The 16,623-nt window shown below is 51.5% G+C and overlaps 1 protein-coding gene across 3 annotated transcripts in view; it reads right to left on the bottom strand.

Annotated features, from left to right (window-relative positions):
* The window catches only part of STS (steroid sulfatase), a 468,425-nt gene that overhangs the window by 334,316 nt on the left and 117,486 nt on the right, over positions 1 to 16,623 (bottom strand). For all 3 annotated transcript variants that reach the window (XM_080795177.1, XM_080795178.1, XM_080795176.1), the window contains exons 8-9: positions 8,413 to 8,572; positions 2,755 to 2,876 (exon numbers count right to left, since the gene is read on the bottom strand). In XM_080795177.1, the coding sequence (XP_080651303.1) occupies positions 2,755 to 2,876; positions 8,413 to 8,572 (282 nt within the window). The remainder of the gene's footprint in view (positions 1 to 2,754; positions 2,877 to 8,412; positions 8,573 to 16,623) is intronic.

Genomic DNA, 16,623 nt, shown 5'->3' with positions numbered 1-16,623 from the left:
TTATAATAATGCACTCGTGCGTTCTTTCCCACTGTAATGGGCGAAATGATACCAGTTCATGATTAAATTATGTCATTCAACTTGCTGAGACAACTAAATTATAACGTTATGATAATTATGGAATTATTAAATTATAGAGAAGACACTGTATATAGCAGTTAAAAGGGATTCGTGTTTCAAACGGGTGGAAACAGAATGGTAGCTCAGAGTGTTTGGAAAATAAGTACTTAATGCGTCTGGAACAGTCTGGCCTCTAACTAATCAGGACAAATGGTAATGGGACCTTAACAGCACGCACGGTCAGGTCTAATGTCCCGCAAGCGGCGACCTGCCTGTGAGCCAGTCCTCTCCGAGAGCGGCGCAAAGCCTGCATTTGCTGTCTCCGCTGAGTCTCGTGCAGCACACATGCCCGACGTGGACTGACGTGAAGTCAGCGACGGTTGAACGGCACGCGGGAAAGATCCTCGACCGAGCGGGGGCTGGCTCCCACCGGCCACTCAGCCCTGATCTTAAATTTCTGTTTTCTTTTTCTTTTGAAGATTTTATTTATTTATATGACAGAGAAAACAGGAAAGAGACCACGAGCATGAGGGAGACTCGACCCCAGGACCCTGAGATCACGACCTGAGCCAAAGCAGACCGTTCACTGATGGAGACCCCAGGCGCCGTTTCTTTTCTTTCCTCCTCCCACCCCCATTTTTTTGTCTAATGAAGTATTGCGAGCTCAGGCGGCCACTGTCTTCTCTTTAAGAATCAGGGACAGTGTCCCAGCACAGAGTACGACGGTCCCCGGCAATCTCTTCCCCAAGTAGCTCGGAGATGGTCTCAGCCGACCAGGCCAACCCATACTGTGGACGGGTAAGTCCGTGCGGATGAGAGTCACACCTCCCCCATGCACCTCTGCATGCACAGCCCTTGACCCCACTGGCCGAGCGTCATGGTCCAGGCCTTGAGCAACCACTGAAGGCGCGGTATCTGGTCAGTTTTGTTCACTGACGGACACTCGTCCTAGCACGGAGGGCACCCCATAGTAGGTGCTAACAACATTTATAGAATAAATAAATCGGCAACGTACTGGGTAGACAGCCCCAAAGCCAGTGACCGTGGTGACTGTAGACAACCACCGTTGCCAAGTTTCAGATACAACGTCAAAGGCGAGTCACAGAGGGGCAGAGACACGCACCGTGCGTTGAGACCCCTTCGCGGCAGGGACGCCTCCAGCCCCAGAACACCGCCCCGTCTCCTTTCCTGCAGCAGACGATCAAGGGTTACACAAGGGGAGGAAATGTCACTGGGCCGTGTCCGAGAAGCATGTTGGATCCCTGCTGCCTGTCGGAATCTGGGTCTCGTTTTTCTCGCAGACTCCTACTTTCTGTCTCTGTCTGTCTGTCCTCCTCCACAGCGAGCACATCTGCATCCCCTGAACCCATATATGCCTTCCGATTCCTCCGAACGCGGGGCGATGGGAGGCAGGGGGGTGCCAGCTTTAGGGAAATGAGGTTTTGTGAGGTTCAGAACAGGCTACCACGTTTCTTTCACCAGCCAGGAGTCCCAGAAACCTCCTTCTGTGCTTCAAGGCTCCCTATAAACACAACTGGGAAGGAGGACCCGTCCCCGGCCCTCGACGGCTACGCGGACCGTTTCCATCCATCTGAACTAGAGAGCGCATCCCTGCGGACGTCTGGGATTACAGACACGCTGGCGAGATCAGTGAACAGAACGCTCCTGGCCTGGAACCCTGAACTCACGCTTCTGTCCTATTTCTCTGCTGGGGAACAGGGCACGGAAGCCGCCCGAGTTTCAGGCAGAAACTCGCCAGCCTGCTCGGGTATCTGCGGCGAACGCGAGGGCTGAAATTTTCCACTTTCACCCGAGTGGCCGGGCCGCTCCTGAAACCAGCCCGCGGCAGACCGGCGGGGCGCGTGGCAGGGAGAAACCGTTTTGCACACGCATCCGCGCCTCGTGGCGATCTGAGAAGCACCGAGATTCTAAGTTTAAAGACCCGGAAAAGAAAAAAAAAACAACCGAAACCCTATCCCTACAGCGAGGACGACCGCCCGGCTGCATCTGTCCTTTCACGCCCGTGACCAACACAACTCCGAAGGCGGGAGCGGAAACCCGGACTCCGTGCCGATTCGGGCCGAGCGCACGGTGCACAGGACACCCAGTGGGGGACGTACGAGGACACGCAGGCACCTGGACTGAGCGTGCAACGTCTGAATCCGGCCCCTGCCCCGGCACGGCGGAGGCTTCGGGGAGAGAGCCGCACGCACATCTCCGGGCCATTCTGCACGACAGCACAAAGCTCCGGGAGGGCACAAAGCGCTCGACAGCGGGCACAGGGCTGTGCTCTAGCGGGCACTGGGGGGCGGGCGCTGCAAAGCTGTTGAGCATTCCCCGGAATGCAGGAGAAGGGGAGTCCTTCCAAGCAGACAACGCACACACACACAAGTCACGTGCCCCGCCAGCGGACCATGAAGGACGGGGGCCGCCAGGCCCGGCGGCAACGTGAGCCCTCCTCAGCCGGGGAGGAACAGCCGCTCCCAAGTCAGAGCCAGGGTCTGCTGACATCGCGCCGGGAGAGTGGCGGGACCAGAAGGAAGAAAAGACAGGAGGGGGAGCTCCAGGCAAAGCACCGTGACCCACGGAGGCGTCCCCTGGCCTCTCCAGGGCAAAGAGCTCTCGCCATCTCATCTCCCTGCACGGCACCGATGGCGGACGTCTCAGAAGCACGGAAAGGCGTGTTTTACTCACTGTTCCGAGGGCGCCAGCGCACAGCGTTTAAGTAGAAGTTGCAGTAATGGAAGAGAAACTCGTGATCGGAGTGTTGGGTCTGCCCCAGAAGCAGCGGCATCAGGTCCCGTCCGTCGATGATCCTGCGGGACAAACCACGGAGGCATCAGCTGGGAAACGGCCACATCGTTCTTGGGCTCAATCGTCCCAACCTTTGAGTGGTCCTTCCCAGACACGAGGGCGTGAGAGAGTCTCCTCGTTAGCACAAAGAGCACCCACTGACCCCTCTCAGGCGCCATATGCAACCCCAAGGGGCCAATTCCGGTCTCGTAAAAACTCCTTTAATCCTGCACCATGAGCTGGGACCACGGTCATCCCATGGCGAGGACTTGAGGAAACGTCAACCAGAAAGCGTACACGACTTGCCCGAGGTCTTGGGATTGAGACCGGCCTTGAGCGAAACACACGTTACCAGCCACTAGACCAATGGAAGTCATTGACAGCACCAGGCCCCATCATTGAAACGAGGCACAGAGAGCAACTTGGAAACAGCTGGGTTCCCCTGACGGTTTTCTTCCTCTGATTAAAAACACGCCATCGCCCGTCACCCCTTATTGTGAGGAATTTAGAAACTGGAAGGCGGACTGGGTTATACCATTGGGGTTAGCGTTGTGTGAGGTTGAAATATTCTGGAGTCCCTAAAACCCCCGTCCTATAATCCCAGCCCCGTTGGGTAGCACTTCTCTGGCCCCAACCCTCGTTATTAATCACGAGCTCCGCAACAGCCCACGGACTGAAAATATTCTATTATCGCGAGTTAAAAATAAGAACAAAAGGCCCCCTTGGCCCCCTTCCCAAGCCCGCGCTCCCGTTCGCCGTGAGAGGAGGAGACGGAAGCAAGGCAGAGACACGCTTGTGTTGAGAACCGGCTTGCTCTCTGAAACGTTCTTTCTGTCCCCAAATGGCAGTCATTGCGCTTTGGCCCTTTCAAATCCCTTTCGAGAAACCGTCCATCCGTGCGAATACGCAAGTCTGAATACGTGCACAAGAGTGAGCCAGTGTTAAGTGTCTGAAGGGGAGAACCCTGGGTGGTGAAAAGGGACCCAGAGGAGGGGACAGAGGACGGCAACCCCCACCCCCCTCCTGGGACCACCACCTCACATGGAGACCCTTTCCAGGACCACTCAGGACGGAGTATCTTCTTCATCTCCTGGACACGGTCTCTACCTCTGTTTCCTTGTTCTTTGGATGTAGACCTACAGCTCATTTTTAAAATTTTTTTTAATATCCTACACCGAACGTGCTCCTCCCTAGAAGTGGGCCATAAATCACACGGCCACGGAAAGCCACCGTGGACGAGAGCGACAGAAATACGGCCTGTCAAAACAGGGCTCGTTTTTGCCATAAAAAAATGGAAAGGGACACTGCACGCGCACAACTTTTAAGAGGCGTCTGGGCCGTCAGAACCCTGGGGATTGTTTTAAGCCGCGTGGGAGAGCCACAGCGAGCCGTGAGTCACACGACCGCTGACACTGCCCGTACGGAAATGTTCCTATAACGACACAACCTGGGGGACCGGGTCCGAGGCTCTCTCAACGGGACACGAAGCATCGCCGTGTCCTCTCCAGAGTCCCCTTGACTGGCCTTTTCTGCCGATACGTTCAAGTTCTCACAGCGCGCGTGCACACGGAGCCCCGCTATGAAACGGCACGGACGCCTCCACAGCGTCCGCTCGATGCTGTGACACGCCTGGTCCTCGGACGGGCTGTTTCCTGGGGAGCGTGAGGTAGGAATGTTCCCCGCAGGCTCCTGTCCCACCACGACGGTCACGAGGTCAAGCATCCGTGTCCAAGCCCCGTGCGTTTCAGAACCTCCGGTCAGCTTCAGTACCACGGGGACGACCTTCCCGTCACAGCCAAGAGCGCGTTTGGGGGACGTTCCTGGGGCTCCAGTAAGACTCATTTCTCCCTGGCTTCTCTCTTAGCTCTGAACCAGGGAACCGTCTGTCCGGATGTCCTCACCTCTGCTCGGACGGCTCTCGGATTTGCGCATCATACGACAAAGGAAAGCTTTGCAGGTGGGGCGACAGAAAAGAGACGACTTGGCAGGAGGGACTGGCCAAGAGGTTAATTTGGGTCACAAAGTTCATGAGGGACCTGCGCGATATTCAAAATAAAGTGATTTCTTCAACGTAGAAGGGAATAGTGAAGAAAGCACTTTGAGGGGAAGACACGTGAATCTTTCACAAACAAGGGGAAACCCCAAGTAACCAGAAGGTTATAACATAAAAAACACTTCCCTTTGTAATCCTGAAACTCGCTGCCTAAGTCAAACACCACGCAAGGTTGCTCGTACGTGATGGTGTGTACAGGACGAGTCCCAACTTTTACTCCCCAAAACGCGGGGGAACTCATTTTATTTGCCGGACTCCGACCACATACTCTTCTGCAGTCCCTAGCGACTGGGCCGCGAAATTAAACAGGAAAATGAAGTCATTTTCCTGTCTTCATCGAAGAAAAGTGGTACCAAGCATTCAAGCACTGATTTCTTAACTTGGAAAAAAAAAATCACATTTTAATTTTATTTTCTTGACGGGAGAGGAGACGTAAGTGTTTCGCTTTCTGTAAAAGGTGGTTCTCAAGGATGTCAGCAACCCCCTTCCTCCCCACGCAGCGGAACCACCTCTGGCCAGAGAGAATTATTCTCACGGTAGCGCCGAGACTCTGAACAGCGAAGGTCTCCCATGCGCATCCCCCAGTTCCTGCTCTCCTGACCGGAGTCGCAGTGCTGCGTAGAACAGCCTCTCCTCTCCCCCCGGGCTCTGATGGGTCAGGAGGCCCACCCGCCAGACTCGAAACGCTTCTGGAGAATGAGAAGGCCGTGCCTGCAGGCGAGGGGACTTTGGAACGGACATCCTCCCGTGCCCACAAAACACACAGAAAGATGCGAGGGCACGTCCTTAAGGCCTCGTCGCACGGCTTGGGTCCGAGCCTCGAAGTGAGCTTATTCTCCCAAGAAGTGTCCATTTAACACGGCTCCCACAAGAAATCAGGGAAGCCGGCCTCACCCCTCGTTCTCGGGGCAGGGGAGAGGGGAGGCTGTCTTGTAAAGAGTACATGCTCGAAAATCATGTACCGATGGGAATATATATGGGGATACTGTCCCGATGCCCTGCTTGAAAATGACGACGTTTATGCATTATAACGACATTTTCCGTAAAAGAGCAACGGGGAACCTGAGAGCGGCATCTGGGAACCCCCAGCACTACTACCATATTGGCTGTATTACTCTTTGTCGTGGGAAGCCGTCTTGAGCCTTGTAGGATGTTTGGGGCCATCCCTGGCCTTTGGAGACCAGTGACACTGAGTCAAGACCATCAAAACTATCTCCAGGGCAGGGTCCACGGCCCCTGGGAGACAGAGCCTCCCGGATGAGAATCGCCACGTTGGACGTTCCCGGTGTCCCAGATACGTGGCGATATTTTCTGGACCTGGTTGGTAACGTGATTTACATCAGATACCGTGTGACTGATTCTATTTCCACGAAGGATGTGGAGACGGAGTTCCGAGTCCTTCTCTGCGCCGTCTCCAGGAGGACGTGGCCTTCTCTGGGGCCCGTCAGCTCCCTCCAGAGCCAGCATCGCTGCCCTGAGCTGGGTCTGCACGCGTCAGTGAGATCCATGAAAACCATCTTTGCCATTGCGCACGGGGTTCTTACCAATGTCGCGGCTCCCACGTGAACTATTTCGGGCGTGCCGGGGACAGAGGCCACTCCCTTCTTCCGTGGGCACACCGAAGGAAACCGGACTGACCTCCGTGACCGTCCAACGGCCGTGCGCAGGAGGCGTGAGCCAGGATTCTCCTCCGCGGATTTTCCTCTTTGCCTCTGACCCTTCCCTCCCCTCTCAATCTGGGAACAGCACAAAAACTCATTTACAGAATCTGGGAAGGCAGAGGCACTGCTGATTTTAAGGAACACTGAGAGGAATAGGTCAATAATGAAATGACCCGAACAGTGTGTGCTGCTTAAGGAAAGACAAAGTTCTACTCCAAGCGCAGAAACAAGGGCAGATGAGACAGGGCGTGAGATGTCCGGCTTTACATAGAACAACACGTTTCATGGCTTCCTGCGGCCACATTTTCCGTCTGTCCTTGAGGCAGCGAAGACGTAGGCTCACCAGACCACAATGCCGCCCAGGCCTCTCCCGTCAGGACTCTAGGATTGCGGATGAGCTCTGACTGTGGAAGAAGACAGAACTGCAGCCACGTACTCGTCCCCGCTCAGCGTGGCTGGAACCCCGCAAGGTTCACCTGCTTACGTGTTCTCGTGCTGTCAGTCCTCCCACGGAGCCTGCAGGGTCGGCGCCCTTACGGAAGCCACGTTCCGGACGAGGAACACAGGCCCACGATGTGAAATGCGGACCCAGCGCGAAAGCCAAGATCGGAACCCAAGCACGGTCCCTGCTCTCAGGCACGGCACCAGATGCCCTCAGACTGTGGCCCAGAGACCCATGGGGACCCCCAAGACCCTTCAAAGGGGCCCACAAGGCCAGCACTGTTTTCCCAGGAAGACCAAATGCTCTCTGTCTGAGCTACGGCCCATGCAGGAGCGCACAGCACCGTCTTCCTGCATTCACGGCGGGAGAGTACATCATCGTGGTCCGCAGGTGGGGGCTCTTGTGTGTTCAGAACGTTTTCAGGTTTGAAGGCTCCTATGGTAAGTGTTGCCAGACAGAACCCACATAAACAAAACGTCTTTGGGTTCGCCAATCACGGAAGATGTACGCGGGCGATGAGACCACAACGTTGGCTCAGGGCTGAGCTGTCCAATGCTGCCTCGGCTCTGGCGTGTGTGTGTATGTGTGTGTGTGTGTGTGTGCACGTGTCTGCGTGTGTGCACATGCATGTGTGCAAGCTTGGGGGGCGAGATACACCTAAGCAACAAAGTTGCAAACCATAAACGATAAAACAAGTTTGGAAGCGATGGGACAGGAGCAGCCTCTGCAGGCACTGAGCTCAGACGGGGCTGCCTTGCCTCTCGGGTTTCCCGTGTGCTCTCCGTTCCACCGGCCGCTGGGCTGAATCGAGCTCTGCCGCCCGCCTGCGTGACATCCGCGCGGGCTGCCGCCGAACTAATGAAAACAATTAATCAGCAGGCCTCACTGAAAACCCTTCGGACTGGCAATAACACTTAAGAAGAAACCATCGGCCGTGTCATAGGAAGTTGTATTTAAATGTAAGAGAAAGACGTTTCATTGAGAACTTGCTAAGTGAAGACGCGCTGGGAGGGAGGGCCGTTCACGGGGGCACCGGCTGCCTTCCTCGCTGCCGCAGGAAACAGCAGCTGAGAGCGACCCCAAGCAGAGGTCGGGGAGCCAGGCACGGTGGGTCAACGAGGCGGCTGCCCAGCTGCCCTGTGACAGGCAGGAGACCCAGGATCGGTGGGACGTTGAAAGCCGAAGGCTCACGAGAGCCACAGAGCATGCACGCACACCACACCTTGCCGCCGATTTCCTCCTCAGATAACGGGACGGATGGCGTTTCCGCATCAGGGGCCCCACCCCTCAGTCCCCGAACTGGACGTGGATGACAAGTCCGGCCGCGGACAGCCGCGGCGTCACGCAGACAAACCAGACCCCGCTGGCCGATCCCAGCACCAAGTGCGTGTGAGGCACAGTACCTGTCCTCGGGCAGCGGCGATCCGGCGAGCTTGGCCACCGTAGGAAACACATCCATGTTGCTCGTTGGCTCGTCGATCTCCAGCCCAGCCTGTATCACCCCCGGCCAGCGCAGAATGCCCGGGATGCGGATACCGCCTTCCCAGTTGTTTGCTTTTCCCCCTGGAAGACCAAACACAGAGGCAACAGGGAGATGTTTGTCTTTTCAAAGCCTGGTTTAAGGCTCATTTCAGTAAGGCTCTCACAGGTTCACCATGGAGCGGCGATCTGGAAGAACAAAGTGCTCTAATGACGTGGATTCATCGACAATTTTGCAAGCAGGACAGCACTCACAGTGGTGGAAAAAAATACGACGTGTTCCCCACTGTGCATGGCACATGCCCGCTGTGCCCGGTGACCACGAGCTACAGCTGTCATCCGGGAAACTCAATTCCCCAAGCAAGAAAGGACTCCGGTCGATGACTACGGAGTCACCCAGTTAAAATTCCATTTCTACTTTTTGCCAGTGGTCATGGGCAAAGCAATGGCACCCCAAAATGTCATGTCTTCATCCTCAAAACCGGGGGATAGCCAAAGGGCTTAGGATCCTGGGTTATCTGAGGGGGTCCACTGTGATCACAGGGGTCCTTGTGCAGGAAGGAGGGAGGCAGGTACGCAGCATATCTTACATGGGTTCCCTAACCCCAGGATAATCTGGGTGTGACCCTGGGTTATCTGAGTGGGTCCAGTGTGATCACAGGGGTCCTTGTAAGGGAAGCAGAGACTCAGAATCAAGGCAGAGAGAGAGGGTGGCTGAGGCTTCGCGGCTGGGCCTCAAGATGGAAGATGGGGCCCCGCGCCAAGGAATACAGATGCCTCTAGATGCTGGAAAAGGCCTGGAAACACAGTTTCCCCGGGAGCCTTCCCAAAGGCACACAGCTGTGCCAACACCTTGATTTTCGCACGGGCGGACCCAGTTTGGACCCCTGGACTGCAGAACGATAAAATAATCAACCGGTGCTGTTCTGAGGGACCGATGCTGCGGTAACTTGTCAGGGCGGCCGTAGCAAACGAAAACGCCAGCTCTGCGGCTCCGGGTCCGCGCCTCACACCCCAGCACAGTCGGCTGAGCATTTCGTGAGATTATCCCAAGCGCCAAGTGCAGCGCCCGGACAGCGGAAGAGCCCCTGAGATGGCCGTTTCCACCAACGCTTGTACTTTACAAGCAGGACAGCTTACTGTTTCCTCGAGGAAACGAGCTCTGTCCCTTCGAGATCACTTGACTATGAGCAGGCAGAGCACGGCAGCGGTGAGGGGGCAGGACGGCACGGCACGCTAGGCTCCGCGGGGAGGGGCTCTGCAGAGAAGACGCTCTCCGCTCTCCGAGGCCGGCGGAGAATGCGCCTGGAGGGACATGGGCAGCGGCTGGCTGGCAAGGAGCTCGGAGAGCCCGGGGCCGGATCCCCCAGGCCATGCAGGAAGCACACAGACAGATGTGAAAGCAGATGCCTGGTTTCCCCCCAAGTCGTTCCCCACAGCTTCAAAACGCGCTGAGCACAGCTGAACAGCCCGGGCCTAATAACCATTGGATGTCAGGCCGGACAGAAGGGAGAAAACGGACATTCAGCTGTTTGAAAATACCTTTTCAGACCTTAGAAGAATGAAATAAAGGGGGAAATGGAGGAAGCTGAAGGAGAACGCAGATGTGCGGCAGGGAATGAATGCATGAAAACGATGCATGGTTAAGGAAGGCTGCAAATGCCCTTCAAACTTAACAAACGGATTACCAGAGACAGAGGTTCAAGGGGTCCTGAAGCTAAGCTTCCCTTCGTCATGCTGCCCTTTCATGACCACGACCCTGAATTCTGACCATCGCAGAATGAACTGTAGTCTACGACAGTAGCCTGAACTCCTCTTAAGAGATCTTTAAACGTCAGGCATTGAATGTTTTGTACGTATAGACGTCAGGGAAAATTCACACACTAAGTCATATTATAGTGTGCAGTTCCTATAACGGTCTCCACGAGAAGTCAAAAGGCTCGCACTCAATCTTTTCAACAGGATCTTCAGGTAATTATCTGACAAATACGGTCACGCTCGCATCACAGGTATCATATCAAAGAATAGGGAAGTTCAACGACTTTGGCATAATTTAGTCAAGCTGTCCATACCTGAGTGACCTACAAGAGGAATCCCAACCTGGGACTTAGTCTGATTATCCGTCTGTGAGATCGAGCACACAGAACTTTCACCTGCTTATTCGTCTAGAAGATCAGGCTCAGGGCATCTCACCTGCTTATCCGTCTGCTCGATCAAATGCACAAGGTGCATCTGTTTACCCTTCCACCAGATCGAGATAATGGGATTTTCACCTGCTTATCCAAACTCAGAGAATTTAAACCTGCTTATCCCTCTACCAGACCAGACTCACAGACTTTCATCTATGTGTCCTCCTACTAGATCAAGCTCACAGGATTTAAACTTGCTTATTCCTCCACTAGATCAAGCTCACAGGACTTAAATTTCCTTATCCCTCTACTGGATCAGGCTCACAGACTTTCATCTATGTGTCCTCCTACTAGATCAAGCTCACAGGATTTAAACTTGCTTATCCCTCTACCAGATCAAGGTCACAGACTTTCATCTATGTGTCCTCCTACTAGGTCAAGGTCACAGGATTTAAACTTGCTTATCCCTCTACCCGATCAGACTCACAGACTTTCATCTATGTGTCCTCCTACTCGATCAAGCTCACAGGATTTAAACTTCCTTATTCATCTACTAGCTCAAGCTCAAAGACTACCATCTGTTTATTCTTGGAGATCAATCAAAGATTATGCACATGCAAATCTTTCTACTAGATGAACCTCATAATATTTTCACCTGCTTGTCCTACTGGATCAAACTCATAGATTTTTCATGTTTATCCTTCTGTAAGATTTAACTCACAGGATATATACATGCTTTCCTTTTACCAGATGAACCTCATCAAATTTTCACCTGTTATTCTACTAGATTAAGCTCATGGAATTTAAAAAAAAAATCGATTCACTAGATCAAACTCATACACTTAGTCTTCTTCAAGTTCAAACTCACAGAATATTCACCTGCTATCCTTCTAGATGAACCTCATAGGATTTTCATTTGTTTATCCACCTGTGGGATCAAGTTCAGAGTACTTTCATGTGTTTATTCTTCTATGGGATGAATATGCACAAGTCCACCCTTCTAGATGCACACAAGTGTCCTTCTAGATGAACCTCATATAATTTTCAGATGTGTATCATTCTGCGGGATCAAGCTGATAGAATATACCAATGACCATCCTTCTACTAGACTGAGTTCATGGAACCTCACTCTAAATTTATGAACCACTAAGGAAGTTTGCTATATAACATAAAGATGTTTATATTTATTGTCCCACTGGTTAACCTAAAATAAAATAAATAAATCAGAAAGTAGACCAAAATACCACAATAATGAAAAAGAATCCTTTAAGAATGTATCATCCGAGTACAAGGTGGTGTTGCAGATGGGATCCTGAAATGAAAGAGTGCATTAGTGGGAAATGTGTAGCTCAGTTAAAGGCGATGTTCCAAAGTTAGTCTCTTGATAATTAATCGTGGTTATGCAGAGAGTTAATACTGCAGGAAGCTGGGAGCAGGGAAAGCAGTAGCTGCCTTTAAGATCTCTGTAATTCTGCTAATCTATACTGATTCCAAAGTAAAATCTATCCTAAATAGAGATGGTGTTTTTGTGTTCCCCAAGTTGACTAAGTACTTGGCATCCTCTACATCACCTTAGGCAAAACAATATGAATTACTTCACAGGGCTTTATATGCAGTGTTGTTTCATTTTTAAAAAGATTTTACTATTTATTTGAGGGAGAGAGGGCAAGCGGTGGAGAGGGGCACAGGGAAAGGGACAAGCAGACTCTGGGCTGAGCTGAGACTCTAATGCGGGTCTTGATTTCAAGACCTGAGCCAAAGTCATTTGCTTAACTGTCTGAGCCACCCGGGTGCCCCATATGTACTGTTTCTAATGACTCACATTTAACTGATCACATACTATGGGATATGTACTAGGATATGCATTTCATTCACTAAATCCTTACATCTACCTCACAAGGGCACTACTATGTCTTCCCATCTATAGAAGCAAAATCTGATGGCCTATAATATGCATCTCATCTCATTAAATCATTACACCTACCCCGCAGGGTGGTGCTCCCATCACTGTCCAATTTCTAGATCTAGATGGGGGCTACCCATCCCTACACCTGAGGGGGCTGAGCCAAGTTACATACTGAAGGTCAGTGATCTGGTGAGCCAGAGCACACATACAAATCCAGCTTGGTTCAACACTGGAGTCTGTGCATTTGCACAATGCCCCAATCCCACCTCATCTCTGCTGCAGGAGATAGTCGGGGCTGGCTCGCCTGTGTACGGCTGGAAGAGGACCACAGGTGGGCTGGATTTAGAAACGCAGAAAGACAACTCCAAACCGAAGGCTTAAAAAACAACAGGGACACTGAGCACGTTCTTTTATCTTCTCAACAGCCAACAGATGCATCTTCCGTAAGGAAAAAGTCAGTGTCCAAGGACAATCTCCCGGGGCTCCCCAGGTGACGTTCAAGGGACAGCAGCGGCAAATCCACATGTGAGCGGGACTGAGATGGGCCAAACTTCCCCTGTCTTGGCTAGAGCTCCCCTGTCTTAGAATAGAAGTGCCATGAACATGGGGCACACACATGTCTTCAAGATTCTGACTTCATTCCCTTCGGACATGTACCCAGAACTGGGACTGTGGGACCAAATGAAAGTTCTGTTTTTAATCTCCTGAGGAACCTCTACCCTGTTTCCCGGAGTGGCTGCACCATTTTGCATTTTCCCATCAAGAGTGCACGAGGGTCCCCTTTTCTCCACATCCTCACCGACACTTATCTTTTGTCACAACCACAAAGATATGGAAATATATGTCCATCAACGGACGAATGCATAAAGAAAATGTGACATGACATATACACACACAGTCCAATTCCGGGCATAGAAAGAAGGAGGTCCTACTATTGGAAACAACACGGGTGAACCTGGACAGCTTCACACTCAGTAAAATACACCAGACACAGAACGATGAATACTGCGTGATGTCACATAGGTAAGCAATGGGGAGCAGAGAGTAGACTGGTGGCTGCCACCAGCAGGGGGCTGGGAAACTGGGGGGGGAGGTACTGGTCAAAGGATACAAAGTTTCAGTTACGCAAGATGAATCAGTTCCAGGACCTAATGTATAACAAGATGACTGCAGTTAAACACGCTACACTGTGTCACTGTCTATGTGACATGAGCTGAGAACATAGGTCTCAAGTGTTCTCAGCACAACAACAACAACAAAAAAGGAGACAAAAATGGTAACTTGTGAAGTATTTGTTAAATTAAGTAACGTGACTGTGGTGGTCATTTCATAATGTGTACATACACTCCAACATCAAATTGTGTATCTTAAATGTGTATAATTTTTATTGCTTATACTTTAGAAAGGCTGAAAAAAATCAGCAATGGAAATACTTGCTTTTCTTTAGTAAATGAGACTCAATCTCACCATAGTTTTTGCATCTCTGTTACCATTTCTACAAAGGCCTTTCCTCCTTTCTAGGTGCACGCGCGCGCGCACACACACACACACACGCAAAATGCAGACACTGCCATAGAAATCCACAGGCTCATCGAAGGCACGTATCTATCAGAACTCAAACATCAAGGATCCTTTCTGCTCTAGGAGCTTTGCTGAGCTCTTAGACCTCCAGGTGATGGCATTAAAGTCTCTGAGACATAGAACTGCTTTGTCAACAAAACAACACTCCACCAAAGACCTTGAGAGATCACACCCTACCAGAGATTCAAGATGCCCTAGAGCGTTCCAAGCCACAAACGCCCCCCACCCCCACCCCGGCAGCAAGAGCTCCATGTGGGTGCAGGGAAGGGGCTTACCTGTGCTCAGGTACGATGCTCAAAGCACCCTCGAGGAAGGCACAAGATTTCCTTGGGAGCCTGTGGGGTACATCCCCCAACCCAGTCACCCCCTGAGCCCCTGCACGTACGGGATGGCAGGACCAGGGACAGTGTCATTCCCAGCTACTTTTCGGAAGACCCACCCTCCTACTCGGGATGAGCTAGTACACTGTCGGGAGAATATGAACCCCTAAGTCTCACATCTTACAGTTCCGAATTTATATTCAGAAACTAGAGAAATAGATCAATAAACAGAATCTCGCCCAACTTTCTAAAGCTGTAAAAGGAGTGTTTTTTACAACAGGAACGGTAAAAAAAGAAAATACTTAAAAATTTCTTAGCAGATGATAAACACATCCGTGCGCAGTCTCCCCAGGGAACAACATGTTTGATAAAGTATGATCACACATTTCCAGGCATGTGTTCATGAGCAAATATCCTTACTTGTCAGATGGTGTAACTCGGAGACGCATTCCTCCTGCCGTGTTCCCTGAGAAGGGCCATGTGCCAAAGGCACCCATCGGGCTTAAAAAGGACAGCACACACTGCTCCCCTCCCAGTAACTGCTCACAGGAGCTCCAACGCTGAGCGCCATTACTTATGAAGCAATGAGTTACAACGACCAGGAGTAATGATGGAGTGCCCCAGGTTCCAGGAACGATTGAAGCTCCTTGCAGATGTTAACTCATCCCTCCCCACTGCCCTCGGCTACACAGGTCCCCCATCTCACAATCTCTGCCCAAGGTGATGGGACAAGCAAGCGATAGCACCGGCTACAGCTCCAGAATTGGGGCTCCCAACCCTAGCTTTTCCTGATTCTCAGAATCCCACAGGGAACGCAACGCTGTACAGACAAGGATCTCACCCCCCGGAAACTCCACGTTCCCAAGGACAGCTCACAGACCCTTCTGATTGGGAGTCAACAGCACAGGGGGGCTCCCTCAGGATGCCGGCCCTGACTCAACAGAGGCTTGATTTGGGCTGTGAGGGAGAACTCAGCGCAGGAAAGTTGGAAGCCGCTTATAGGACAAAAAAAGACCAACACGGTACGAAATCTGGATTTTTTTTTTTCCCCCTCAAAATGTGTGAGCAGAGAAAAGAAGCAAGTTCTAAATTTAAATTTGACCAAGGAATTGTCAAATAATTGTCAAAGTCACACGTCTCACATCTAGATGGCACTGTGCCATGACGGGAAGTCACAGAGGTAGGAAGGCTGAGCCCGTCAGTCTCTCCAGGCAAGTGCAGAGAAAACTCTACATCTCCTACGAGACTTGTGAGGAACAGCTGCTTCCGAACCAGCCTTCGATTTCTGTCCTTTCTAATGCTGCCACCTGTCAGGTCAAATCACATTCAGTGGTGAGAGCATATGCCACTCCTTCTTATGCTGGATCTGGGCGTCGAGTTTTAGGCAATACTCTTGTGGCCATTTTTCTCCTGTTGGGCATCTCCCTGTCTGCACAACATGGCTTCTCTGCATGGACGTGAGCCACAGGGACGTGTAGGAAGGGTGTCGTCTGCATTCAACACTTTCTCACCCAAGAGGCTATACTTTACTCTCTCCTTCATTAATCCATTCCAAACGGGAGAGATGATAGAATAATGATCTGGGTTCTATCAACCTATGCTGAGGGCAAAATAAAGACCAAACAGTGTCCAGATGTCTGTGCTCAAAGGAGGAGTAAAACACTGGAAAACACCCTTAAAATGAACTGACACAGTTTGAGAAGTTAAGAGGAATTCCTTCAGGAACACGACATCACACTGCTAAGTCATCTGTGTCGGTGTTGGTCAACGTCTCTCAAGTGCTACGTAACTCGTTTCCCAACACTCACTTCTTGTGTCCTATCTTGAGACCTCACATCAAGGAATGAGTGTGGTTGTGTTTCAAAAACTTTATTCACAAAATCAGGCTTCGGGTTCCATTGGTGGACCTCTAACGGCACAGTCGGATAAGCCCTGGATTTAGGTTGTGCAGTCCACTGAGTGCATCAACCAACCTTATTCCGCCATGTTAAATCCTACAGTTGTGAGGGGAAACGTCAAAGAGGCTTCTACGAACAATGCATTTTTTCACTCACTCAACCGAACACCTTCTTTGTTTCTCCCGCGAGAAGAAAACTAAAGCACATATCTTGGCCGAAAATGTAAAGTGAACCACATCCCGGGGCTGATCCGTCTCTGCCAACATCACACCTTGGTTCAGCTAAGTCTCATGTTAGTGCC

This window comes from Martes martes (genome assembly GCF_963455335.1).
Source record: "Martes martes genome assembly, chromosome: X".
Lineage (NCBI taxonomy): Eukaryota > Metazoa > Chordata > Mammalia > Carnivora > Mustelidae > Martes > Martes martes.
This window is presented reverse-complemented; position numbering and strand designations above follow the sequence as displayed.